This window comes from Grampus griseus (assembly GCF_964374135.1).
Source record: "Grampus griseus genome assembly, chromosome: 6".
Lineage (NCBI taxonomy): Eukaryota > Metazoa > Chordata > Mammalia > Artiodactyla > Delphinidae > Grampus > Grampus griseus.
In genome coordinates, this window is record NC_139000.1 from 99,909,320 (window position 1) to 99,936,463 (window position 27,144).

Consider the following 27,144-nt stretch of genomic DNA (forward strand, 5'->3'; position numbering starts at 1 on the left):
ATTTCATTTACTTCTGCTCTGATCTTTATGATTTCTTTCCTTCTGCTAACTTTGAAGGTTTTTTGTTCTTCTTTCGCCAGTTGCTTTAGGTGTAAGGTTAGATTGTTTATTGGAGATTTTTCTTATTTCTTGAGGTAGGCTTTTATTGCTATAAACTTCCCTGTTAGAACTGCTTTTGCTGCATCCCATAGGTTTTGGATCAACGTGCTTTTGCTGTAATTTATCTCTAGGTATTTTTTTATTTCCTCTTTGATGTCTTCTGTGATCTCTTGGTTATTTACTAATGTATTGTTTAGCCTCCATGTGTTTGTGTTTTTTACGTTTTTTCCCCCTGTAACTGATTTCTAATCTCATAGTGTTGTGGTCGGAAAAGATGCTTGATACGATTTGAATTTTCTTAAATTTATCGAGGCTTGATTTGTGACCCAAGATGTGATCTATCCTGGAGAATGTACCGTGTGCACTTGAGAAGAAAATGTAATCTGATGTTTTTGGATGGAATGTCCTATAAATATTAATTAAATCTATCTGGTCTTTTCTGTCATTTAAAGCTTGTGTTTCCTTATTAATTTTCTGTCTGGATGATCTGTCATCCAGACAGGTATTTTTTCTTCTGAAAGAAAAATATCAAAGAATTTGTGCACCTGTCTTAAAACCACCACATGTAAATACTATTAATAATCTTATTTTTTCCACTTAACATATTTTGAACATTTTTTCATTTCATTAATTATTTTGCTACAGTATTACTTTTAATAACTCCCTAACATACTGCATGAGTGTTAACACCAGTAATTTAACCAGAATCCCATTGGGAACATTTTAATTATTTTGAAGTTTTTGACATTTGAATAACACTACAAGAAACATTTTGGTGTGCGTATGTTTCTATAATCCATGATTATTTAACTAGGCTAATAGGTAGATTAAAATGGTCGTTCGTGTGGAAATGGTTTCAGCGACTCAGAGAATGGAGCAAAAGCCACTTAATAAGACATTGTTTGGACACTCTCCAGGGGGAGGCATGGGGAGGGGTGGAAATCCTGGGAAGTGGTTTGGATCAGCAAGATTCCAGAGCTCCTACAGGATTATAAGAGTAAGTGGAGGAGAGAGACAGCTGTCAAAATGAAAGACCTTTTGCAGTGATTCAGCAGGGAGAACATGAGGTGCGCCCACAAGGACAGAGAAGAGGAAACCTGAAGACCAGCAGACAAGTGATGAAAGATGGTAAAACCTGGGTATGAGGAATCCAAAAATGGCAAAGATGACTCAGGACACAGGAAAGGGGTGGGTGAAAAGTCACTTAACGCTTTTGTGGAAATCTGTTTTTAAAAATGAGTTTTCTATTTGTCCAATCTCAAGATAGTGTGGGTTCAGAAGTTTATCTGTATTTCATGGAATTCCAGAGTGAATGTTTAACATCCAGGCCATGAGGCTGTGTGCACGCTGGTTATCTTCTTTACTACTTGGGATGAATTTCTGGCCTTTCATACTATTGTTTTGCCTTTATAAAATGGACATGATGACATTTTTCAGATTTGCTTAAAGTTTAAGCTTTCTGAGCAAAGATTGTGGGCTACTTGGTTTAAAGGCTCTTTGAGTGGTAAACATGCCTTAGAAGGTAGAGATTGGCTACCTCCCTGGAGGGATTTAGAGGCTGTTCCGTCCCTGTCAGGGGCATGTGCTCACATTCTAGGCTTCTCTCCTCCAAGAGACTGTTTCTATTGCAGAGTAAAATATATGATCTTTTTTACTGAGGAGGAGAGCAGGCGCAGGTGTGTCAACCATCTATATAAGCGCTGAGTTTCATGATATGGGATTCCTCTCCAGTGGCATAAACCCCACTGCATGCTCAGGTACGTCTGTCTCTACCCCCTCACTCCATGGGGACCTGGGGCTTGGGTAACCGGGGCTAAGTTTGCTTGGCAACTAAATAGTCTGATCCTTGATCCAGAAATTGCACGACGTGATGGTGTGTGTATAGTCTGCTAGCATGTATGTTTGTATACATACATATACACACGTATACATGGATACAAATACATACATGCTACCCAGGTCTACACAGACACACAAGGACTCCCGTATATAACTGTGGCAAGGTAACTTGTTAACTCACTAGTAGGATCTCAGACCTGTCAGGGTTTCAAACAAAATATTGAGAAATGGAACAGCAGAAGTAGTGGGACGTCTCTTTCAAGATCAGGGTAGAAGGACGGTGACTTCAGTCACCCTGACACTCCCCCCAGTCTCTCCCTGCTCTCTCGCTCTGATGAAAGAAGCTGCTATGTGGTGTGCAGCCCTATGGAGAGGCTCACAGCACAAAGACCCAGGGTAGCCTCCTGCCAACTGCCCCCCAAGAACTGAATCCTGCCACCACCTTGTGTGTGAGCTTGGAAGCTTGTCCTTCCCCACTCAGGTCTTGCAGTGACCGCAGCCCCAGTCTTGTGAGACCCAGAATAGAGAACCCAACTATGCTGGGCCTGGATTCCTGATCCATAGAAATGGTGATGTAATAAAGGCTGTGGTTTTTAAAACACTAAGTTTTAGAGTAATTTCTAGTAATACGGGCTTTTACGTATCCTGCAAAACTGCTCAGGTTCATCCCAAGTGGACTGTGAAATAAAGCCTATTGACCATGGAATATCGCCCCTAACACCTTCACCTTCTCACCCCGCAGGCTCCAGTAAAACTTTGACAGACACAGAAACAGATGGAGGCCCAATCAGACTGCCCAGTTCAAGGACAATTCAGATGATTCGATACAAGGGCCTCATACAGGCAAAATTTCTTTTCAAGAATTTATTTTAAAGTAATTATAAATTCACCTCTTACTCCTGATTTGTGATCTAAAATATTTTTCTTCCCAATCCTGATGTAATATGTAGTAACTCACAGGCAGGGGCAGTGGCAGGAGGGGGGCCCAAGGGAGTGTGCAGCTCTGCACCCAGCACCCTCACTCTGGGGAAGGGGACAGGGGTGGGACCATGGGGCCTCCCAGGAACTCTGGTGGGTGGGAGAGCCAGACCCTAAGGTCCAGGGGAAGGGAACTGGGGCTCCATGAGGTTGCAGGGCTGAGCCACTGGGCCCACTGATGAGGATGCAGAAAGGCCAGCGGGGAGAGAAAGGGAAGATGGCCCAGGAGTTGCAGGAGGCCCCCAGGTGAGGGATCACAGAATGACCCCAGCAAGCAGGGCCCCACCCCACTTCCCAGCAGCTCTGTCAGAGCCAGTCTGCACCTCTAGGGAGCCCAACAGGCCCAGGTGTGGCCCAGAGACATCACCTGCGGAGGCTGTGGGGAAGCCGCGCCAGGCTGGGGTCCTCCCCCAGGGGAAGGGCAGGGAGGAGGAGCTGGATTGCAGTCCCCCAGGAACCTGGCGCCCAGAAATCCAGAGTCAGAGCAGGAGACGCCCATGCAGGGCGAGCTTGAGCCCGAGGCATAAAAGGGAGAAGGATGGAGCGGGTCACACAGCAAGAACACACACCCCTGTACCTGTGTCACTCAGCACTGTTCTACAGGAGGACAGGAGGATGGAGGAGAAAAGCACACATAAAATTATATAAAATTGCATATTTAATTTGGTCACGAATTCATAAAAATGCATATTTATATAAAATTATAAAATTTTAAATATAATATTGCATAATTTGGTCACAAATTCATAAACACATGAGTATTTTATACCTAATGATATTTCTTGTATTGCCTGATATTTCTAACAAAATCTTCAAGAAGGGGTCCTCTCATTGAGAAGAGACTTGAACAGACATCCAATTTTCAAGTAAAACTTCAAAAGTATCATATTTGCACTGGCATAAAGCAATACAGGATGCAAGTTCACATTTCTTAAAGATTCTCATTGGTAAAACACACAATAAACATGCGAACAAGTGAATATAGCTGACAGACACTGGCAAGGCTAATACTTTAGATTGGCACTCAAGGAAGTCTTCTGAGAAAGGGACAAGTGACCCAACACCTGACTGACAAGAATCCATTTATATTTCCCACTGAAGATGAAGGCAAAGTGTCCTGCACAGAAGGAACAGCAAAGGCAGGAAACACCTGACTTCCAGAAAAGGGAGGGACATCAGGGCCAGGGGCATATAGCACCAAGACCACAGGGTCGGCCCTTCTAGAAACTCAAGTGGACTCCGCATGCTATATCCTGATGTGCCTAAATTCAGGCAGTTCCAGGTTTGGCCACATTAGCCACATCAACCTTAGGGAAGACAACACACAAAGCTTTGAGATGGAATAGACCAAAAACCCCTGAGAATTGTTTCCACCATTAAATTATCCTGCAGCAGTTGGAACACTATGGAGAAGGGTTTAATGGCAGAAAGATATTTTTAAAAAGCAATAAAAGGACCAAACCTTAATATAGCAGCCATTTTAGGTCAATTCTCACAGTATTTAAGAGCTGGTAGTTTTGTGTGAGTCTCTTCTGCAGAAGGCCATGAGATCCTTTATATAGCCAATTCAGGTGAACAGGAGGAGGCCCAGGCACCACAGCCCAGTTCACGGACCCCAGATGCAGGGCTGCACGTGGAGGCCACTTCTCCTCACTCTCTGCTCAGATGTAAACTCCTACCTATAAAAAATGTAACTATTCACACAGTTATAAAATTGACATGTTTAAAGTGGGCCCTGGAGAAGTCACCAGGCATCCAAAAGTGACCAAACTTCCTTTGAGGGAGAAGATGCTATCAGTGCTCTCCCCACAGTGGGCTTTTTCTCCTTTCCTTTTTTTTTTTTTTTTTTGCTTTTTTTGTTGTTGTTGTTTTGTGTTTGTTCTTTTGTGCTTTTTGTTGTTGTTGCTTTGTTTTTTTTGCCTCGCAGCTTTTGGTATCTTAATTCCCCGACCAGGGATTGAACCTGGGACCTCAGCAGTGAAAACGCAGAGTCCTAACCACTGAACTGCCAGGGAATTTCCTCCTTTTGTATTTCTAATTGTTTTTGATTCCCAGCTCTCATCCAGGTAACCCACATAAACAACCTAGAAAGTATATTTGCAAAATTGTTTTTACACTTATATAAATATATATATATAAACATTAAAGTATGAAGATTCACAATATGTTTGCACTTTAATGATGTGTATTATGTTACACATCATTAAATGCATACATATCAACATGAATGACAAATACAAATAACAAATACAAATGAAAAGTGCAAGTCTATTACGATAAAAAAGTGTCTTCAGCTGAAAGGCTGAGGTCCTCAAACACTCAGGACACAGCAGAGCCTGCTTCACCATCTTCATAGACATACTCTCCCGAGCCCAGCAGGTGGTCCCGAATTGTCTCCTTTGCCAGTCTTTGCCCCAGCTTTTCCAAGGCGTCCAGCAGGGTGTTGACTGAGGCCGCCCGTCCCTTGTTGCTGACCCAGGTCTCTAGCATTGCATACAAGGCATCCCGAGGGACCCGGACCCCTTCTCTGACCAGAAGGATCTCATTTTGCGTGAGGCCCAACTGCCTCATGAGCAAATCCCAGGAGTCACACGGCACGATGGTTGCAAAGTAATCAAAGAACAGCTTCAGGCCTAAGTTCGGGGAAAGTCACAGAGACAGAGTTGGGACAGGCTTCAGAAAGGGCAGAGGACCCTCAGTCAGGCCTAGACCCCAGGGTGCGAGCTGAGGAGTGACCCCTGCTGGTGAACCTGCTGCTCTGCATCCCTGACATGCTTCCCATCAGCAGAGAATCAGGCCACACTCCATGGGCCTCACCTGTGCCCAAAGCACTGCAGGGAGTCCAGGTCTCCAGAGAGTCCTGCCCTAAGGGGGGATGAGGGCCCACCAGGGAGGGGAGATGGACGTCATGGAGGGAGAAGGCAGTCTGTGGTAGGAGACAGAGGGCGGGACACAGTGGTGCAACAGACCTCAGAGGAGGACACCTGCCGTTCTCACGAGAGTGAGGTCCCCTGGCTGCCACCTCTGCAGTGGGGACAGAGCAAGGGCCTGGAGGGAGGAAGGTCTCTGGCCTCACACCCAGCTCGGCCTCGCTGACTGACACTGTGGCAGAGCTAGATGGGGACAGACTCGGAGCAAGAATTTAACCCATAAAATGGAGCAAGCACCACCCACCTCACGGGACTGTACTGGGGATTCAATGAGACGTGTGAAATGCAGTGCACACCACCGTGCATAGGTACATAAGGTGGGCCCCGATACAAATTTATATTTTCTAACGGCTACACTGAAAAACGTAAAAAGTAACAAGTAATAGCTAATTTTCATAAAATAGGGTACTAACTCAATATATTCTAAAAATTTTCATTTCAGCATGTAATCAGTATACAACAAACTGTTAATGAGACATATTACAGTCCTTTTTCCTACCAGTTCTTTGCAATACAGTATCGAGTTACACTACAGCTCATCAGATTTGGCCACAGGTCAGATGCTCCACAGCCTCCTGCGGCCCCTGGGTGCCCTGCTGGACGGCACAGCCCCTTAGATGCCTCAGGGTGGGCCAACCTGGCCCTGAGCAACAGGGGAGGAGGGAGGATGGGGGGCAGGGAAGGACAGGGAGGTGTTAGGGGACACTGTTAGGGGACAGAGGGGTGCAGGGTGGGGAGAAGAAGAGGGGGCAGAGAGGGAATTAGAGTCCCAAAGGTCCAGTGACAAGCCATCCCTGCTCTGAGTTGCCCTAACAGCTATGGGGACGGCAGTTAGGACACTGTCCCTCCTCCCTCCACTCCTGCCCCAGTGCCCGGGGAAAGCACTCACTTTTAGTGGGGTCTGCACCGTTTGCTGGAACCAGCAGCCTTCTCATGTGAGACGCTTCAGCTTCTCCTGGTTCCTGTAAAACACAGTGGAGAACAGCCTTGGTCTTAATCAGGGGTCCTGGGTTCCAGAACTGAGCCTAGCAAACATTGTTCTGAAATTCTGGCATATGCAGCCATAAGTGAAACAAAAACACAATGTAGGATATTTGAAGGGAGAAGACAGAATAGTCATTATTTGATATATGATTGTATTCTTACAAAACTCTAATGGTTTAGCAACAATACTTAAATGTGAATGTATGGATGGATGAATGTTAAAAATTGTAGCAGATAATAAATTATATAAAGAATTACAATAGTCAGATAAACTTATAAGGTTACAGAACACTTGTAGTACAAAGACACAGCCTCAACAAGAAATGAGAAATTTACCAAAGAAAAACACACATCTATTTGAGGTATTATAAAACCCTTGACTTGAAAATGCTACCTCTCTTCTTAAGAAAAATACAGAATATCTAAAAGACCTCAATTCTTCCTAGATTAATTTATAAATTAAGGTAATACTCAAAAAATTAGCAGCTAAATCGAGTATAAGGAATGAGATGGTAACTCAGAACAATTCAGGGAGCTCCTCATATCTTATTTATCACAAAATAAATTCCATTTAACTTTTTTTTTTTTTAATTTTATTTATTTATTTATTTTTGGCTGTGTTGGGTCTTCACTGCTGCATGCGGGCTTTCTCCAGTTGCTGCGAGCCGGGGCTACTCTTCGTGGTGGTGTGCGAGCTTCTCATTGCGGTGGCTTCTCTTGCTGCAGAGCACAGGCTCTAGGTGTGCAGGCTTCAGTAGTTGTGGCACGTGGGCTCAGTAGTTGTGGCTCGTGGGCTCTAGAGCGCAGGCTCAGTAGTGGCGCACAGGCTTAGTTGCTCCATGGCATGTGGGATCTTCCCGGACCAGGGCTCGAACCCGTGTCCCCTGCATTGGCAGGCGGATTCTTAACCACTACGCCACCAGGGAAGTCCCTCCATTTAGCTTATAAGCTCTATGCTACCAATCACATCATTTTAAAAAAGCCTACCTGGGCTTCCCTGGTAGGCCCACGCACCACGATGAAGAGTGGCCCCCGTTTGCCACAACTAGAGAAAGCCCTTGCACAAAAACGAAGACCCAACACAGCCAAAAAAATAAATTAAATAAAATAAATTAAAAGCCTACCTAAGAAATTAGAGAATTTTATCTTCTGTTTGATGAAGGACTTTTTTTTTTTTTTTTTTTTTTTCTGTACACAGGCCTCTCACTGTTGTGGCCTCTCCCATTGCGGAGCACAGGCTCCGGACGCGCAGGCTCAGCGGCCATGGCTCACGGGCCCAGCCGCTCCGCGGCATGTGGGATCTTCCCAGACTGGGGCACGAACCTGTGTCCCCTGCATCGGCAGGCGGACTCTCAACCACTGCGCCACCAGGGAAGTCCCGATGAAGGACTTTAAAAGCTCTGAGCAATGAAAAAATAAATGTATCGACAGATTTAATTAGTTAATATATAAAATTCTGCACATTAAAATACTAAACCAAATGAAAAAACACACATGCATGTACTCATGGGCACAAGAGCATGTGTGCTCAGAAAGACTCTTAACAGACAAGACAACAATCATCTCAAAATAATCAAAACAAAAAAAATACAAGTTTAAGTCAGTTTTTTGCTTGTTACCAAAAAAGAAATATATTAATGTCATATCAAAACTATTGAAATGATATGACCCCAAACGTCTGTGTGTGTGTGTGTGTGTAAAGTGAAAAATACTTCTATACGTTGACAAAGAGATTCTACTTCTACTAGGAAGCCACCCCACGAATATGTCTATTCATTGAGACAAATACTAATTTTCAAATAGATTCAACTTAATAATAATTTTGAAATAAATGTGAAATTCCTAACGTGATGAGGAATGGCTTAAAAGCATGTAACAATCACACAGAAAAATATCACGTAGCTTTAATTCCCTCACTGAACAATCATGGGAGGGACCACTCTGGCTGTTCTAGACACCAGGAACGTGGTGAGAACAAGACAGATAAGTAGCATAAGAGCTGCCAGTCGACCATAGCAGGGGGTGGGCTCCCTTCCCCTCCATGACCATGATCTCCCTCCATCACCACTTCCCCATGGGACAGGAGACCTGACCAGCATCGGCCCTTCCCTCTTTCTACCGCAGTCCTGGGCAAGCAGAAGGGCCAGGGCACCACAGTCACCAGAAGACGCTTTGCTTCCCCCTGGGACTGGGCAGTGGCATCTGTCGGCTTCACCTGCTCTTCTGCCTCCTGCTCAGGGACCAGCTCAATCAGCGAATCTCTGTTGATCAGCATATTGTTGTGGGCATTGTCCAGAGCCCCAGAACCTCTTAAGGGATGTGAGCGCCAGAAGAGGACCTTGGGAAGGCAAAGAGCTGACTCAGGAATCCATACCCACAGATCCATGTAGTGTCTGCGGGGGACATTGTGGGTTTTGCCTCCCCACCTACTCCCATGCTGTGTCCCCCCAGGTGGGCACAGACTCAACACATCCAGGGCTCTGCTGATGGCACCTGGACCCTAGTGCTGTGCTAAGGGGGGTTCAGCACCCCTTCCTGACACCCCCCATACCCCAGGGTGCATCCAGGGTTATGGGGTGAGGGCGTCTCACAAGCAGGAAGAGGGACAGGGCTAGCACTGCCAACCAGCCTTAGAGCTGCTCTCAACAGGCCAGTTGCTCTCCTACAGTCAGCCCAGAGCCCTCAGGCCACTTGAGAGAGCCAGGGACAACAGCATAGGACAAACTGGGGACCGTGTCCACCCAGGGCCAAACAGTTACTGAGGGCCTGATGCCACCAGGTCCTGGAGAAACCAACTCACCCTGCCCATGCACTTAGGGTCCACACCACGACCTAGAAGAGAAGAGGCATCCGCCTGAGCCGTGGGGAGCGCCCTCTTGCAGCACCTCCCTCCCCAGGGACAGTGCCAGGGACAGGGTGTGGGCTGGGGGCTCAGACACTGAACAAGGAGCCCCGGGCCTGGTGACAGGGAGCGGGCCATTCCAAACCTGGAGAACTCTCGGGGAGGGAGAAGAGAAGGGGGAAAATGAAACCCATGTAAAATCTCTGTGGGGTTCTGCTGAACGACCCTCTCCCCTGACTCTTGTCACCCAGTCAAGGTGCTGACCACCTCTCTGCCCTGGCTGGGGGTCCTAAAGACATTAAGAACTGACCCTGCTCCCCGCCCACCATACTTGGCCAGGGGGAAGAGGGGACCGTCAGCTGAGATGGGGGACTCATGCGATCCCGGCTTCGTAGGAGCAGGTGAGGTGGGAGGTGGAGGGGGATCCCGGGGAACAAGATCAGAGCCAAGCCAGGAGGACTGGGGAGACGGAGGAGGGGGCCAGCACCTCCCCCTTCCCTCCCAGAACCTCACCTTGAATGCAGAACCGCCAGAAGAGATATGCGATCACCGGCAGGAAACAGACAGGTGTAATTACAGCTACAACTGTGATCACCAGCTGTGAAGTGTCTGAGGAGGAAGAGGGAGTGGTGGGCAGTCTTGGGGGCATGGTCACTGTCTCACCAGGAACCGGGGCCTCCCCACTGGCCTGGGTACCTGATTTTTGGTCCACACATGTGAGGTCGCTGAAAGGGCTACAGGGCGTGGCCACGACCATCCCATCAGGGCACCTGGGTACAGACACAGGGAGGACATGGAGGGGACCCGTCAGGGAAAGCTGGCCAGATGAGGAGAAAGAGGGAGAAAACTCCCACCTGGGGTACCCTGACAAGACAGTGCAGGAGGGACGGGCTTCTCCTGTCTGCAGGGCTGGGTCCCCTCACTGCCCCTTGCTGGGTGGGAGAAGGATCTGGGCTTGTGCACTCCAGCCCCCAGGGCTCCTGCTGAGTGTTCAGAGCTGCCCCTTAAGGAGCTGGGCCTTCTCTGCAAGGCCTGCACTGGCCTCCCTGGGCTGCAGGGGAAGCCTATGTGAGGGGGCATCTCATCCAAGTCAAGGGTCAGAAGGGTTTGGGCACAAGCCAAGCCTCATCCTCCAGTCAAGCTTTAATACAAGGATCCTCTTGTCCTCCACCTGTTGACTCTTCCTACCAATCGCAGCCAGCACTGGAGCGTCAGAGGAGAGCAAATTACTATTGGTCCCTACATCCCCAAATAGGAAAGATTCAGATCTTATTGGGGAACAAGGGCTGGATGTGAGGCCAGCTGAGTTGGCTCGGGTTTTATGGGAACCTTGAAGGAGCACACATATGACCTCATTATGACTTCTGTCTGTGGTAGACACTTGTCTTTCTAGGCTCCTTCTGAGGAGGTGTGGGAAGGGGGCCCTGGGGAAGGACACACAGAGGAATGAGGAGGGGCTGCTGCAGGCTCAGGAGACCCCACAGGCACAAGGGAGCCCTGAGGAGGTAGGAGGGGCTGCATGCAAACCGGAGAAAGGGGTACAAGGAAACTGGGGGTCTCTGTGGGTTGGGAGCCCCCTAGGCTCCCATGTCTCACCGGGTTCTGCACTTGTAGCAGAATTCAGGTGCATCTTCTCTACGGAAAGTGCCAGGTTTGCACTGACACTCAGTGTCCTTGGTTGAGGTGCACGGACTTTTCTCTTCTTCCTCTGGAGACCAAAGATAAGGTTTTGGGGGTGTGTTTCCCTCACGTGTCTCTCAGCCATTCTTCACCACCCAGATCCCCACCCACTCAGTTCTACTCAGTTCAGGAAGTAATTTGGGGGCCATTTTCTGCAGCAACACACACAGACCATCCAAAGGACAGCCACTGTTCACGTGTCACCAATGGAGGCATATGAAAGGGACCATGCGTCATTACAGATCACATCAGGATTGGGAAGAAAAAGGTTTTAGGTCACAAATCAGGAGCAAGTGCTGGGGTGGGGGTGGGGCAGGGTGTAATACGAGACACTCTGGATGCAGAGGACCGCTTTGGTGACTTCCCAACACCTGGCCCAGCTGGTCATGAGAGAGGCTGAGATCCCGGAGCAGAAGTCACAGGGCTCACAGGGGACCGGCCCAGAGCCAGACTCGCCACACAGCTCAAACCCAGCCCTGTCCCACTCACCCAGGCCTCCCGTGCTGTCACTAACCAGCCCCTCCGTCACGGGACACATTACTCCCCCCCTTCCAACTGATGCTCTGGAAGACTTCCCTACCAGGTGGCATACGTTATACAAATAATTTCTGTTTTCATTTATTTTGCTGACCTAAGACAGGGTAGGACGAAGACCTAGCTGGGCTGGAAATCAGGTTGCTGACTTCCCGTTCCATTCAAATCCCATCTCATCACCCAACTGTAGGCATGGGGACAGGTTCTGTACCTGATTTGCAAGTCTTACAGAGAAAGCAAGAAGGCAGGGTGTTTGAATAATTGGTGTAATCCACCTTATCCGTGCACGGCGCACAATCTCCACTGGCTTCCTCCATGTGGAACCCTGGGAAGGAAGGGAAAAGCTGGTGAGTAAATCCCCACAGGATTCCCAGAGGCTGGCAGTGTGGACAGGGCTGCCTCTTTCGGCCATCCGTGGAATCCACACAGAGAACTCTCCTTGACCTGGCTTTAATCTTTTGATTCTGCATCTACCACGTACCTTAGACCAGTACTGCCAACAGGAATATATTACAAGCCACGCATAAAAGTCACGTTCACAGTTGGCACATTAAAGAGTAAAAAGAAAGAGGCAATATCCAACACAGTATCATTTCAACATGTATCAATATAAAACAGTGAGATTTTTACTTACTTTAATACCTCACTAAAAAAATAAAACTCATGCTCCCTTCACAGTGTTCAGGGTCTATGGCCTCCTCCCACCTGTCCGGGTGACCTCTCCACCCTCCACTCACCCCAGCTGCCCCCTAGCTTTGCTCAAACAAGCCCAGCCCTGCCCCCTGGGGTGACAGTTCCCGGGGCCCCCTCAGGAGCACTCTACCTGCCTCTCTGCACCAAAGTCACCATCTCCAGGAGGCCTCACCAACCCCGACTCTGTCCCACCCATCACTCAATTATCCTCACGGTTTCTATCTCATCTCTCTGACTGTCATATCTGTCCATCTGTCTGGGTACCATCCTAGGAGGAGTGTTCCAGGAGGGCGGGGGCCTCGTGCCCTCCACTAGCACAGCGCCTGGCACACGGAAGACTTCCAGTAAATGCCTGTGGAATAAGAGCCGGGAACTGCAGGAATCAGAGGACCAGAAGGACATGAAGATAAGGGTGCGGTAAGGGTTGGAGATCAGTCTTAGAATGTACCTGGTAGACACTTCTCTGAGAGGCTGTGTTTCCCTCCCTGCGGGGAAGCTAATTGCTGGTGAAATTTTTCCTGCCTTATGGGCATGGCTGAAGCAGCTGCAATCTGTGGAGACAAAGCAGGGACAGGCATGAGTGGCTTTCAGACTCTCATCCCTCCCAGGATGTATCCCACAGTCCCTTGACCACAGCCTGCAAAATGAAACAGAACTGGGGCCTTTCTTCCAGCTATAAACTCTCATTCTTTTCATGTTTGTCCCCTGGCCTTTTGTGCTACCAAGTAACTTACACATAAATTTTTTTCCTGGTATTCCTTTCTCTTATAATAAAATAAAATATGTTTATTCCAGAAAGCATGGGCAAGGAAAAATTTTTTATAAGAACACAGAAACCACAGGGATCCCCCCAGTTAGAGAAAACATCCATTATTTTGTGTCTTTACTTCTTCTATTTGACCATACGTGTAATACTCTCAGGTTCGCTCTCTTTCTTTCTCACATGCACGTCCGTGCGCGCACACACACATTTTCACAAATGAGTCATACTATGCACACACTTTTTCAAAATCAGGATACAGGATCACAGTTGAGTAATGAACTTTTGGCTTTAACCGGACAAGCTGTCCTGGAAAGGAAGCTGCTAGCGTTCCACATAATGAGTCACATAGAGGAAGAAGAAATAGCAATACAGAGTTTTGAGATGAGTCTCCACGCTAACAATGACACAATGGGGCCAGTCGAAAAAATCTGAATGGAGTCTGAGGATTTGATGAGGATTAACGTGTTGATGTTAGTGTTCTGATGTTGAAGGCTGTGTTGTAGTTTTGGGGGAGAATGTCCTCATTTGTAGGAAATATACATTCTTCAGTCATGGGATCTATCATATCAGCAGCTATTTTCCACATGGTACAGGAAAAAGGTGGGGGGGGGGGTTGTATAGTCTTTGCAACTTTGCTTTAACCTGGGAGTGACAAAATAGAAAGTGAAATTAAGGGAAAAAAAAGAAAGAAAGAAAAACACAGTTAAGATGGAAACAGCTTACGTTGAGCCCAGTTCAACTGCCTGGATCTAAAAAACATAAAATGCAGCTCTCTTCCACAGAAAAGTCTGTCAAGTATTTGGGGACAGCTAAGCCCACATACGTCCTCTAAGTCGTCCCTTCCCCAGGCTGGGCCTCCTCTGACTCCCCACAAGTTGGTGGAATCTCCTTTCCCTGCCTTCACAGTCCTATTCCCTCCTCTCTTTCCTGGTTCTCCTCTCACAGGCGCTCTCCCTCAATGTTTTATTATGAACATTTTCATGCATCCAACAAAGTTTAAAGATCTGTACGGTAAACTCTCATATACTCACCACCTAGATTCTGTAACTAACATTTTGCTATATTTGCTTTATCACATATTTCTTTCTTTTTTAAATTAATTTATTTAATTTTTATTTATTTTTGGCCGCGTTGGGTCTTCGTTGCTGCACGCGGGCTTTCTCTAGTTGTGGCTCGCGGGCTCTAGAACGCAGGCTCAGTAGTTGTGGCGCACGGGCTTAGCTGCTCCACGGCATGTGGGATCTTCCCGGACCAGGGCTGGAACCCGTGTCCCCTGCACTGGCAGGCGGATTCTTAACCACTGCGCCACCAGGGAAGCCCCAAATTTCTTTCTTTATCTATCCCTCTGTCCATTCTCCTATGTGTCTTATTTTTATGATGAAATTCACGTCTGCAACTCAATACTTTAGCATTGTCAGTAACTTGAGCTCCACATTTATTTAGTTTTTTTCAGTGTTAAGATTTACAAAGAAAGAAATGCACAATTCTTAAGGGTACCATTCAAACAGTTTTTAAAAACACATACACTTGGGAAACCCAAACCCTCTATCTAGATCCTGGAAATTAGCATGACTACAGAACATTCCTTCACACCCCTTTCTAGGTTATCCTAATCTCCTATGTGACTCCAAGAGGAAGCGGCCTTCATCAGAGGGAGGAAGGTCTCTTCTGCCCTGATATAATGAGAGGTTTTAGCATGCCAGGGAGGTTAAGAGTTGTCGAATGCTTTTTCTGCATCTGTTAAGCTGTTCATATAGTTTTTCTCCTTCATGGTGTTAGCCTAGTGAAAAACAGACTCAATTTCAGATGTTATTCCTGTGACTAAACCCACTTGGTCAGGGCATGTTTTCTTCTTTAAATATTCCTGAATTTAGTTTACTATTTGTTTTGTTAAGGAATTCTGCCTCTGTTTTTAGGAAGGCTATTGAAACGTATTAATATTTTTCTTCTTTTCAAATGTTTTTGTCAGGTTTCACTATTAGGGTTATGCTGGGCTTAGAATCTACTAAAGAACTCTTATGTTGTCTGAAAGAATTTGTGTAAGATTTTTGTCAGTTCTTTTACTGTTTGTATTTTTGCCCCCTCCCCTGCTGCCTAATCTGGGGTCTCCTGGTCACCCAGTCTCAGAAATCTCACGGATCTTTGAAAATCTCCACTGGCACTGAGGAATCAAAACCACAGCACTGTGGTGCCCCATTTTTACTTCTTAGACTAGCAAAGAATTAAAGTTTAATGTGGCAAAGGGGTAGGGAAACAGGCACACTTGTGGACTCTCGGTGTGAGGTAAAATCGTAAAGCCTTCTTTTGGAGGCCAGTTTATCCTTATCTAAACAAAAGTGTAAAATTATCTAACCTGCTCACAGCAGTTCCACTTCTAAGGAGCTACCTAACGGACACTGCACATGGCTACACGGATACTTGACAGTGCGTACAGGCGCCCAGAGCCATTCATCAAGCCGTGTTCAACATGAATCCTACCTATGATAAACTGATAATTTTAAAAACTAAGTCTATATTTTTTTGTGAATACAAAACGCTATTTCTTTTCTGATTTTTAGTACTAATTTGTACAATGAAAAGTACACATTTTCATGATTCCTGTAACCTTGTTAGGCCCTTAATTTTTTTTTTTTTTTCCTGTGAACATATAAGAAACTTCGAAGAGAGCCTCAAACCACCGGAGAAAGCAGTGGAAGGAGGCACATTTTTTTCCATAGTGAGTTTCTTTAGGATGCACACTGATAGTGGTAAATCGCCCCCAGAGCCTCCAGCTCGCCTCCTAAAGAAGTGGTGAGAATCTGGTCCCAACTGTGGGTTGATTGATGGTTTCTACACAGCACCCATAAATTGCAACAAACAGCAAGCAACGTTAAGGGTTGCTCTCCTTTCAGGGAAAAGGAAATTCAAAGGAGCTTAAGGCAGTGGTGGGGGAAGGCAGGGGCCTACACGGTTAATCGATTTACAAAGGACACGTTTTAAAAGTTAAACGTAGTGCAAAATAAAAAGAGAGAGAGAAAAAGAGTGAGGAGGATCGGAGGAAGGAAAGGGGAAGAGAAAGAAAAGGCGATCTGTCTGTCACTCGCTGATGCTCTCCTGGGACCAATCTGGAGGCCAGACCCTCCAAGGACCCGGAGGCGGAGAGCGGGCTCTTCTCCTTCGGGGCCGCAGGTAGATGTTGCCAGCCCCGGATCCGCACTCCGCCACCCCCTCACCCCCTGTACTTGGGCTTCGCCCGGGTGGGTGCTGCCGGGACATGCCCAGCCGTGTCCCGCCCCCCTCGCCCCCGCCCCTGCCCGGCCACGGAGCGCGCCATCTGGAGCCGGGACTCGCGGCGGGAGCTCACCAACAGCAGGACATCCAGGACGAAGAAGATGAGAACCAAGGGGCCCCGCAGCCGAGGCCTGGGACCGGGGGTGCGCCCTGCCCGGGTGCTCGAGGCGGCCTGTGTGCTCTGTGCCCGCTGCCACGTGCGGTCGCGGGGCGCTCGCTGTCCAGGTCGCCGCGAAGTAGCCATCAGGAATGAAAGTGTGCTTCGTGGGGCGCGGGATCGTCCCTGCCGCCTGTGGGATGCGCGGGGCAGGGCTCTATGGTCTAATGATTCAGCCTGACGCTAGCTTTATATCCTCGGGTTGCGTCACCCGCGGGGGCGAATGAGCTACGCCTTCCGTCGAGTTGACGTAAACATTCACCACTTCTAGCCAATCGCGTGTGGCTCAGGAGAGGAGCCCAGCGACCTTGACGGCACCTCTGTTTCAAAGAGGAAACTGCCTGCTTTGGCGGCTGATGCCCGGGGATGTGCCTTTGGAGGTGGGGACAGGGCACCTCCCACATGCTCTGTTGTGATCCGGGCTGTGAGATTCAGAATCTGCGTTCAAGGCGGGTCCTGACCCTGCCCCTTTGCAGGGCAAATGCCCCACCCGTTCATAAACCCTGAACCACCTGTCTTCTGACTACCGCCTTCTGCCCACTCTCAGCTTCTGCTCCTCCCCGCCCCCCTTCCATTGACCAGGGCCCCAAGGAGGCCAGAGAACAGGGACTCCCAAGAAGGAGACCCCACCCCCACCCCGAGAGTCTGCGGAGCGCCTCCAGCCCCGCTTGGCACAGAGTGGATGCCCTGCACGTATTGTAGGGGTGTGAACTAAGAAACCTTGAATTGTTAGAAAAATGAGTAGACTGCCAGACTCACTTGCACTTTCTGAGATTTAAGTGCTTAGAGAATGAGAGAGGCCTGGTGGGATTTTTTGCCCTGGGCCTATTCACGTAATTAATGTTAATAATCAATTTACTATGGAATTACAAATAAGTATTTATTTAAAGGCAAAGGATACACACTATATTTTCCTGTTGTGAACTCTACTTTTTAAGGACCTTAATTATCATTAGCATGGCTGTATAAATTTACTTTCATCACGTTTGTTTTATAAACCTGAAGTTGTACCTGATAGAACATTTGGACCCTGGTGAATACCCCCTCAGGGTTCCCAGCATCTTCCTCTACCCTCTCCCTCACCCTCCAGTGTCTGGGCCTCTGATATCTGCGGGCTCTTGCCATGGACTCCATGGTGCTGTTCCCAAGCCCGAGTCTGTCCCCCATTCTTCACTGGTGCTGGGCCCTCTATCCTAGGGGGGTGTGAGCATTTACAACACAATGCAGGTACAAATACTTTGTTAAAAAAAATTTTAAAGTTCCATCAAAGTCTGTTACGGCACCTTTCAGATATAATGATGCAAAATAAAGAGAAAGGAACCTTTATTATGAAAACCTCTTCCACTGAAAGGAATAATCTATTCCCGGTGAGCCTGGTTCAAAGCAGAGTAAGTCATCCTCCTCTTCCCTCTATGCCTTTCCTTTCTTTCCTTCATCATTTTGCTCCGCAGGCCTACTTCCTATTAGGATGTTGCAGATTGGGAACAAGGGTCCCTGTCCTTTGCTGCATGGTGGTAGTGGTGGGGTGAAGTGGGGGGGGACCACAACTGGGAGGTGTTCTGGAAGCTGCCCCCTCAGAAGCCTGGTGAGGGCCCAGAAGCCTCGTAGGGAAGTGCTTCTGTATTAGCTGTTTGGCACAGCAATGCCCCCAACCAGACCCTATATTTGATTTTTTTTTCTTTTTTTTAATTGCAGACCAGAATACCAACATGTCCACTGGAGACCTCTGGGTTCTAATCATCCCTGAGTCAATAAATCCCTGTGTGACTTGAGGAAAGTTTTTTTTAATTAAAAACATTTTTTAAATATTTTACACACTGCCCCTTGACGCCGGTGGCCTGAGGCAGGTCTTCTAGTAACAGTCCAACTAGAGGAAGGGGAGTCTAAGCTGCTCCTGGGGAGGGGAGCTGCCAGAGAGAATCCAAGGCAGACTGGATGGAACTGATGACTCAGGCTGGTGGAGGTCTTGGGTACCCCCCAGCCTCGTCACCTACCATGGCACTGAGAACGAAGAGGAAGCAAGAGACATTCCAACCAGCCAGAGGAAATCCTCCCCAGCCCCTGTGCAAAAGCCCACAGTCATGGAGGTGTCTCTGAGTCTCTTAACTCTCCGTTTGCATACAGTCCTTTTTTCTTTTCTTTTTGCCTTTTGACCCTCTTCACCCATTTCTCCACCCCCGCCAACCCGCCCTCCCCACCTCTGGCAACCATCAATCTGTTCTCTGTATCTGTGAACTTGATTTGGGGGTTTTTTGGGTTTTTTTTTTTTTAAGATTTTATATGTAAGAAAGATTATATTGTATTCTCTTTCTCTGTCTGGTTTATTTCACTTAGGATAATGCCCTCAAGGCCCATCCATGTTTTCACAAATGGCAGGATTTCATTCTTTTTATGGTTGAATAATAGCACATTGTGTGTATGTCTGTGTGTGTGTGTGTGTATACATATATATATGCCACAATTTCTTTATCCATTCATCTATTGATGGACACTTAGGTTGTTTCCAGATCTTGGCTATTGTAAATAATGCTGCTATGAACATGGGTGTGTTCCAGTTAGTGTCTTCATTTTTTTCAGATAAATACCCAGAAGTAGAATTGCTGGATCATATGGTAGTTTCATTTTTAATGTTCTGAGGAACCTCCATAATTTTTCATAGTGGCTGCACCAATTTACCATCCTACCAAGAGTGCACAGGGGTTCCCTTTTCTCCGCTGCCTCACCAATACTTGTTATTTCCTGGGTTTTTTTGATAATAGCCATTCTAACAGGTGTGAGGTGATATCTCATTGTGGTTTTGATTTGCATTTCCCTGATGATTAGTGATATTAAACATCTTTTCATGCACCTGCTGGCCATCTGTATGTCTTCTCTGGAAAAATATCTGTTCAGATCTTCTGCCAATTTTTTAATTGGATCGTTTGGTTTATCTTATTGAGTTGTATGAGTTGCTTATATATTTTGGATATCAGCCTTTTATCAGATATACGATTTGCAAACATTTTCTCCCATTCAGGATGTTGCCCTTTTGTTTAGTTGATGGCTTCCTTTGCTGTGCAGAAGCTTTTTAGTTTGATGTAGTCTGACTTGTTTATGTTTGCTTTTGTTGCTTTTCCTTTTGGTGTCAGATTCAAAAAATCATTGCCAGGACCAATGTCAAGGAACTTACTGCCTACGTTTTCTTTCTAGGAGTCTTATGGTTTCAGTTCTTACGTTCAAATCTTTAATCCATTTTGAGTTAATTTTTGTGTATGGGGTAAGATAGCGGTCCAGTTTCGTTCTTTTGCATGTGGCTTTCCAGTTTTCCCAACACCATTTATTGAAGAGACATCCTTTCCCCATTGTATATTCTTGACCCCCTTGGCATAAATTAATTGACCATATATGCATGGGTTTATTTCTGGGCTCTCTATTCTATTCCATTGATCCATGTGTCTGTTTTTATGCCAATACCATACTGTTTAATTACAATAACTTGGAAATATAGTTTGAAATCAGGAAGCAGGATGCCTCTAGCTATGTTCTTCTTTCTTAAGACTGTTTACGCTATTTAGGGTCTTTGGTGGTTCCATACAAATTTAAGATTATTTTATTTATTTAATGTTTATTTTTATTTTTTTTCTTATTACTCATCCATTTTATACACTTCAGTGTATAAAATTTGTCCTTAATTTTTCTTTGTCTTTAATTTTTGCCAATTTGCTTACTATGTGTCTCGGCGTGTTTCTCCTTGGGTTTATCCTGTATGGGAGTCGCTGTGCTTCCTGGACTTGGGCGGCTCTTTCCTTTCCCATGTTAGGGGAGTTTTCGACTATAATCTCTTCAAATATTTTCTCGAGCCCTTTCTCTCTCTCTCCTTCTGGGACCCCTATAATGTGAATGTTGTTGCGTTTAATGTTGTCCCAGAGGTCTCTTAGGCTGCCTTCATTCCTTTTCATTCTTTTTTCTTTATTCTGTTCTGCAGTATTGAATTCCACCCTTCTGTCTTCCAGGTCACTTATCCGTTCTTCTGCCTCCGTTATTCTGCTATTGATTCCTTCTAGTGTATTTTTCATTTCAGTTATTGTATTGTTCATCTCTGTTTGTTTGTTCTTTAATTCTTCTAGGTCTTTTTGAACATTTCTTGCATCTTCTCGATCTTTGCCTCCATTCTTTTTCCAAGGTCCTGGATCATCTTCACTATCATTAATCTGAATTATTTTTCTGTAAGGTCCCCTATCTCCATTACCTTTAGTTGTTTTTCTGGGGTTTTATCTTGTTCCTTCATCTGGTACACAGCCTTCTGCCTTTTCATCTTGTCTATCTTTCTGTGAGTGTGGTTTTTGTTCCACAGGCTGCAGGATTGTAGTTCTTCTTGTTTCTGCTGTCTGCCCTCTGGTGGATGAGGCTGTCTAAGAGGCTTGTGCAAGTTTCCTGATGGGAAGAACTGGTGGTGGGTAGAGCTGGCTGTTGCTGTGGTGGGCAGAGCTCAGTAAAACTTTTATCCACTTGTCTGCTGATGGGTGGGGCTGGGTTCCCTCCCTGTTGGTTGTTTGGCCTGAGGTGACCCAACACTGGAGCCTACCTGGGCTCTTTGGTGGGGCCAATGGCAGACTCTGGGAGGGCTCACACCAAGGAGTATTTCCCAGAACTTCTGCTGCCAGTGTCCTTGTCCCTTGGTGAGCCACAGCTGCCCCCCACCTCTGCAGGAGACCCTCCAACACTAGCAGGTAGGTCTGGTTCAGTCCTATGGGGTCACCGCTCCTTCCCCTGGGCCCTGATATGCACTCTACTTTGTGTGTTCCCTCCAAGAGTGGAGTCTCTGTTTCCCTCAGTCCTGCCGAAGTCCTGCAATCAAATCTCGCTAGCCTTCAAAGCCTGATTCTCTAGGAATTTCTCCTCCTGTTGCCAGACCCCCAGGTTGGGAAGCCTGATGTGTGGCTCAGAACCTTCACTCCAGTGGGTGGACTTCTGTGGTATAAGTGTTCTCCAGTTTGTGAGTCACCCACCCAGCAGTTATGGGATTTGATTTTATTCTGATAGCGCCCCTCCTACCATCTCATTGTGGCTTTTCCTTTGCCTTTGCATGTGGGGTATCTTTTCTGGTGAGATACAGTGTCTTCCTGGCGATGACTGTTCAGCAGTTAGTTGTGATTCTGGTGTTCTCGAAAGAGGGAGTGAGAGCATGTCCTTCTACTCTGCCATCTTCCTTACCTCAAGTGTCAAGATCATTTTTTTCTATTTCTGTGAAAAATGCGATTGAAATTTTGATAGGGATTGCATTGAATCTGTAGATTGTTTTGGGTATATGAACATTTTAACAATATTGATTCATCAATTCCATGAACATTTACTATTTTTCTATTTATTTGTATCTTCTTCAATGTCTTGTAGTTTTCAATATACAGATCTTTCACTTCCTTTGTTAAATTTATTCCTAGGAATATTATTCTTTTTGATGCAATTGTAAATGACATTATTTCCTTAATTTCACTTTCTGAGGGTTTATTATTAGTGTAAAGAAATACAATAGATATTTATATCAATAAAGATAACTTCATTGAATTCATTTATTAGTTCTAAGAGTTTTTGATGGAGTCTTGAGGGTTTTCTATATATAATATCATGTTCTCTGAGAATAGTGACAGTTTTACTTCTTACTTTCCTATTTTTTTAACATCTTTATTGGAGTATAATTGCTTTACAATGGTGTGTTATTTTCTGCTTTAAAACAAAGTGAATCAGCTATACATATACTTATATCCCCATATCTCCTCCCTCTTGCATCTCCCTTTATTTCCTATTTGGATGCCTTTTATCTCTTTTTCTTGCCTAAGTCCTCTGGCTAGTACTATGTGGATAAAAGCTGTGAGAGTGGGTATCCTTGTCTTATTCCTGATCTTAGAGGAAGAGTTTTCAGATTCTTGTGAATTATACCACGCAGAGAACTTCCAGATAAGGAAGACACATCTAGATCAGCAAAGGGTAACTACTGCCCTTTAGTTACAATCAAAAAACATTACACAACATTCAAATACCACTCGGCTGCTCTCAGACCTCTCTTGTGAGTGAACTATGCTTTCAAAAGCCCAGTCATATGTGGAGCCCTCCCCTTTTGGGGAAGGACACAGAGAGGAAGCCACAAGAGTGAATCTGCTTTTCAGGAGGGCAGTAGTTGTGACACTCATTACTCTTTCTCCCGGGACAGACGTGACTCGGATGGGTGACCTCATGTGTCACCCCATCACCTCTTTTGGGCATCTTTTCATGGACAGATTCCTCCCTGTCCTTAGCTTAAGTCAAGAGCCAACCAGGACAATGCTGGAGAGAGATTTCTTATAGGAACATTTATGTATTATCTGATTGTTGCAATAATGGGACATTTATATTCTACAATATGTACACACAAATTTTGATGAGACTTATTTGAGAACTGTTGCTAACAACATTCCTGTTCATCTTATATTCCCAAAAGAGAGAAGGAGAAAATTAAATGCATGGTGAGTGTTGAAGGGGTTTTAGGTTCTCCATGAGGAAGGTGACCTAGGATCCTCCAGAACTTCTTCTGCCTGGATTATTGGCCAACTAGAAGAATCAGAACCACGCAAGTGTAGAGGCCACCTCACTGGAGCCAGTGGGCATGAGTTCACCCACCGCCCCCTACCTCTGGCCCTTTTGGGCCTGCCTGGTGGTCAGGGTCTGAACAGCCTTTGTGGGTGCTGTAGGAGCACTTCTGAGTGCTCTGGCCTCAGAGGAAATCTCATGACGTTCCTGCGTATGCTGAGTGTCACCATCACTAGGCCCCCTAGTGACTGCGTGACACAGGGAGTATGTGGAGAGAGAAGGAGTCTGGTTGGAGATTTAGTGGACGGAGGATGCAACTAATAGAAACAAAGAGTGGCATCCTATCCCTTTGTCCACATAATGTAACCCAGTCAGGGGGTGACATCCTATCACCTTGGCATTTTCTTGGTGAGAAGGAAGTCAGATTCTGTCCATACCCTCAGGTGGGATTACACAGGGCTGGACTCATTGGTGGTCATCTCAGGGTGTGTCTGCCTCATGGATTATTTTAAAATCAGAAGAAAATTTAACGTAAAAGTAACCTAGTAATGGATCATTAAAACATGTACAAGACAAGGTACAAGAATAGAAAGGGTTCCAAACCCTAAAGCACAAGTTTGATGAGCTGGTTGTTTTCCTAATGTACACTGAAATACTGGATATATATTGTGCCTGACTTTCAAAATGAAATAAGAATCCTGCATGTTCTCCCTTAAACATACCTTTGGATATTGTTAAAGATCCCACCTGTTGGCAGTACTGCAATATTCTACATTCTAAATGGCAGTAAGGTAGATTAGGACTTGGGCCCATATGACAGAGAAAAGTAAGCAGATATAGATGGAAGATGTTAAGTGTAAAGTTAATGATCAGGTATATAAGTGAATATTTTTCTCCTCTAAATTGATACACTAATTTCAGTACACTTCTTTTCTTTGAATAAGGGAAGTTAGAATAACCATAATGGTAGTAATGACTGAACAACTCACAAGACAGCAGTGGGTGCAGGAAGGGATTTTCCCAGGGAAACCTCAGGAGCCAGGAGATGTAGGTCCCTGCTTGCTGCTGCAAACCAGGGATGGAGGTGAGCTTTGTCTGGGCCATTTCCCTTCCAGGGATCTTCCCACCCTGTGGTGAGGACATTCCCTCCCTAAGGATGCCCTGATCCCTCTCAAGGTGTGAATACTTTGCCAGGGTCTGTCCTCATCCACCTGCAGGGCCCTGGAGAGCTCTGTGCAGACCTGCCGCTTCCCAGCCCCAGCATGACCCTCTGCCTCCTCAACCCCAGTCCTGCGCCTGACCTTTCTCCAGCATGGGGATAAACGAGTGCACGGAATCAATTGTGAGGAACCCTGACCATAGCTCCCCCAAAATCTCCAGACCAAAATGAACGAGCTGTTGGTAGGAACCAAAATAGTGCACGTGTGTGTGTGTGTGTGCATGCATATGTGCATGTGTGCACGTATGTGTGTGTAGAGGAAAAAAATACCTCTATATCTTAACTCAATATTCCACTTCTTCTAGGAAGTTACCTTAAGAACATGATCAAGAATCTAACTGAAGATATATTTTCAAATATATTCACAAGTTCTTGGCTATCAGGATGCTGGTGATTGATTGAGCATTGGGGGAGGGGATGGTTGCAGGGCTCCAACATAGCAATGGACACTTGCCATCTTGGGAATGCAGGGTATCTTCCTCACCTTCAGAGGTGACCCCACAGAAGGTTTATTGTCTGCGTTGGGGTGGGGAAGTTGGGGCAAAGGTGAAATGCAGGAGAAAAGGTACAAGGCTGGAGAATGGGAATGCCCTATAGTAAGAGGACACGTAGTACTGGTTTGGAGCAAAAGGGAAGGAGAAAGGGGGATAACTGAGCAGGAGCAGATTGTGGAGGAGGGGAGAGATGGTACTCGAGGACTATGGAAGAGTAAAACAGCAGGTTGTGGTTTCCGTGTCTTCAGGGTGAGGCTGAGGTACCAATGGGCAGGGGCAGAAGGGCAGCCTCTGGGTGTGGGGGATGCAGCTGTGTACTCAGCACATTGGTTCTGGGAAGGGGACAGAGGTGGGACCATGAAGCCTTCCAGAAACTCTAAGTGAGAAGGAGAGCTAGGGCCTAAAGTCCAGGGGAGAAGAAATGGGTCTCTGTGAGGTTGCAGGGCTGAGCCACTGGGCCCACTGATGAGGATGCAGAAAGGCCAGTGGGGACAGAAAGGGAAGGTGGCCCAGGAGCTGCAGGAGGGTGAGGGGTCACAGAATGACCCCAGCAAGCAGGGCCCCACCCCCCCTTCCCAGCAGCTCTGTCAGAGCCGGTCTGCACCTCAAGGGAGCCCAGCAGGCCCAGGTGTGGCCCAGAGACATCACCTGGGGAGGCTGTGGGGAAGCCAGGCCAGGCTGGGGTCCCTCTCCCAGGGGAAGGGCAGGGAGGAGAAGGAGGGAGGAGGGGCTGGACTCTAGTTCCCCAGGAAGCTGGCGCCTGGAAATCCAGAGTCAGAGCAGGAGACACACTCATGTAAGGTGAGACTGAGGCATAAAGGGTAGAAGGAAGGAGCCGGTCACACAGCAAGAAAACACACCCCTGCACCTGGGTCACTCAGCACTGCTCCAGAGGAGAGCAGGAGGATGGGGGAGAAAAATACACACACTTATTTTTATTTAAAATTACATATTTTGGTCATGGATTCATAAATATGTAAATATTTTGTAGCTGATGGCCTTTCTTGTATTGTTTGATATTATTGACAAACTCTTCAAAGGGATTATCAACTGCTTCCCTTTCAAGGAGAAGAGATAAACCAGGGACACTGTGATTTCCTAAATCAATTCTTCCACTCCCATGCACGTGCAGGGGCTATCTGCCCTGTGTTCTTTTGTCCTGTCTTCAAGTTCACTGATCCTTTCTTCTACCTGTCAAATGTGTGGTTAAACACCTCTAGTGCGGATTTCTCACTTCAGCTATTTGACTTTTCAGCCCTACAATTTCGTTTTGGTTCCTTTTGATATTTTTTTAATGGACACATTCCCTACAGTAATCCTCACTTCTTAAGTGTCTGCTCCAGCTTTGACAGCTGTATGCAGCTGAGTAGTTATCACCCAATCAAGACACAGAACATTCCCAGCACTCCACACAGCTCCCTTCTGCCCCTTCCAGTCCTTTCTCACCCACCCCGTCAGGAGACAGGCACTCCATCCCAGGCTATATGTGACTCAAGTGAAGAATATACATGAGGGCACTTTGGAAAATAGAAGTAAAGGTTATTCCACAAATGCAAAGGTGCTTTGATCAGTAATAATGTACCATATCAATAGTCTAAATAAGAGAATGAAAGCATCTGATAGTCTCTATGGAAGGTGGAAAGATATTTGGTAAAATTAAGCACCAATTTTGATTTTTTGAAACCATCTCAAAATCGGAGGCTGCATCCACAATGATAAGAATTTCTACATGAAACCAAGACCCAACCTCATTCTTTTTTTTTTTTGCAGTACGCAGGGCTCCCACCACCGCAGCCCCTCCCATCATGGAGCACAGGCTCCGGACGCGCAGGCTCAGCGGCCATAGCTCACGGGCCCAGCTGCTCCGCGGCATGCGGGATCTTCCCGGACCGAGGCACAAACCCGCGCCCACCGCATCGGCAGGTGGACTCCCAACCACTGTGCCACCAGCGAAGTCCCAACCTCATTCTTTTAAAAAAAATTTAATTTAATTTAATTTTTACTGAAGTACAGTTGATTTACAATGTTGTGTTAATTTCTGCTGTACAGCAAAGTGATTCAGTTATTCATATATATATTTTTTAATATTCTTTTCCATTATGGTTTATCATAGGATATT

General features: G+C 46.3%; 1 protein-coding gene across 1 annotated transcript in view; it reads right to left on the reverse strand.

The window, feature by feature from the left end:
* Positions 1 to 3,574: 3,574 nt before the first annotated feature.
* The window catches only part of LOC309824089 (tumor necrosis factor receptor superfamily member 10A-like), a gene marked incomplete at its 5' end in the record, with an annotated part of 35,348 nt that continues 11,778 nt past the window's right edge, over positions 3,575 to 27,144 (reverse strand). Inside the window, 8 exons of the mRNA XM_082656848.1 lie at positions 3,575 to 5,549; positions 6,736 to 6,808; positions 8,992 to 9,168; positions 9,631 to 9,662; positions 10,186 to 10,442; positions 11,269 to 11,380; positions 12,098 to 12,211; positions 13,028 to 13,130. Coding sequence (XP_082512974.1) covers positions 5,236 to 5,549; positions 6,736 to 6,808; positions 8,992 to 9,168; positions 9,631 to 9,662; positions 10,186 to 10,442; positions 11,269 to 11,380; positions 12,098 to 12,211; positions 13,028 to 13,130 — 1,182 coding nt within the window. The 3' untranslated portion in view covers positions 3,575 to 5,235. The remainder of the gene's footprint in view (positions 5,550 to 6,735; positions 6,809 to 8,991; positions 9,169 to 9,630; positions 9,663 to 10,185; positions 10,443 to 11,268; positions 11,381 to 12,097; positions 12,212 to 13,027; positions 13,131 to 27,144) is intronic.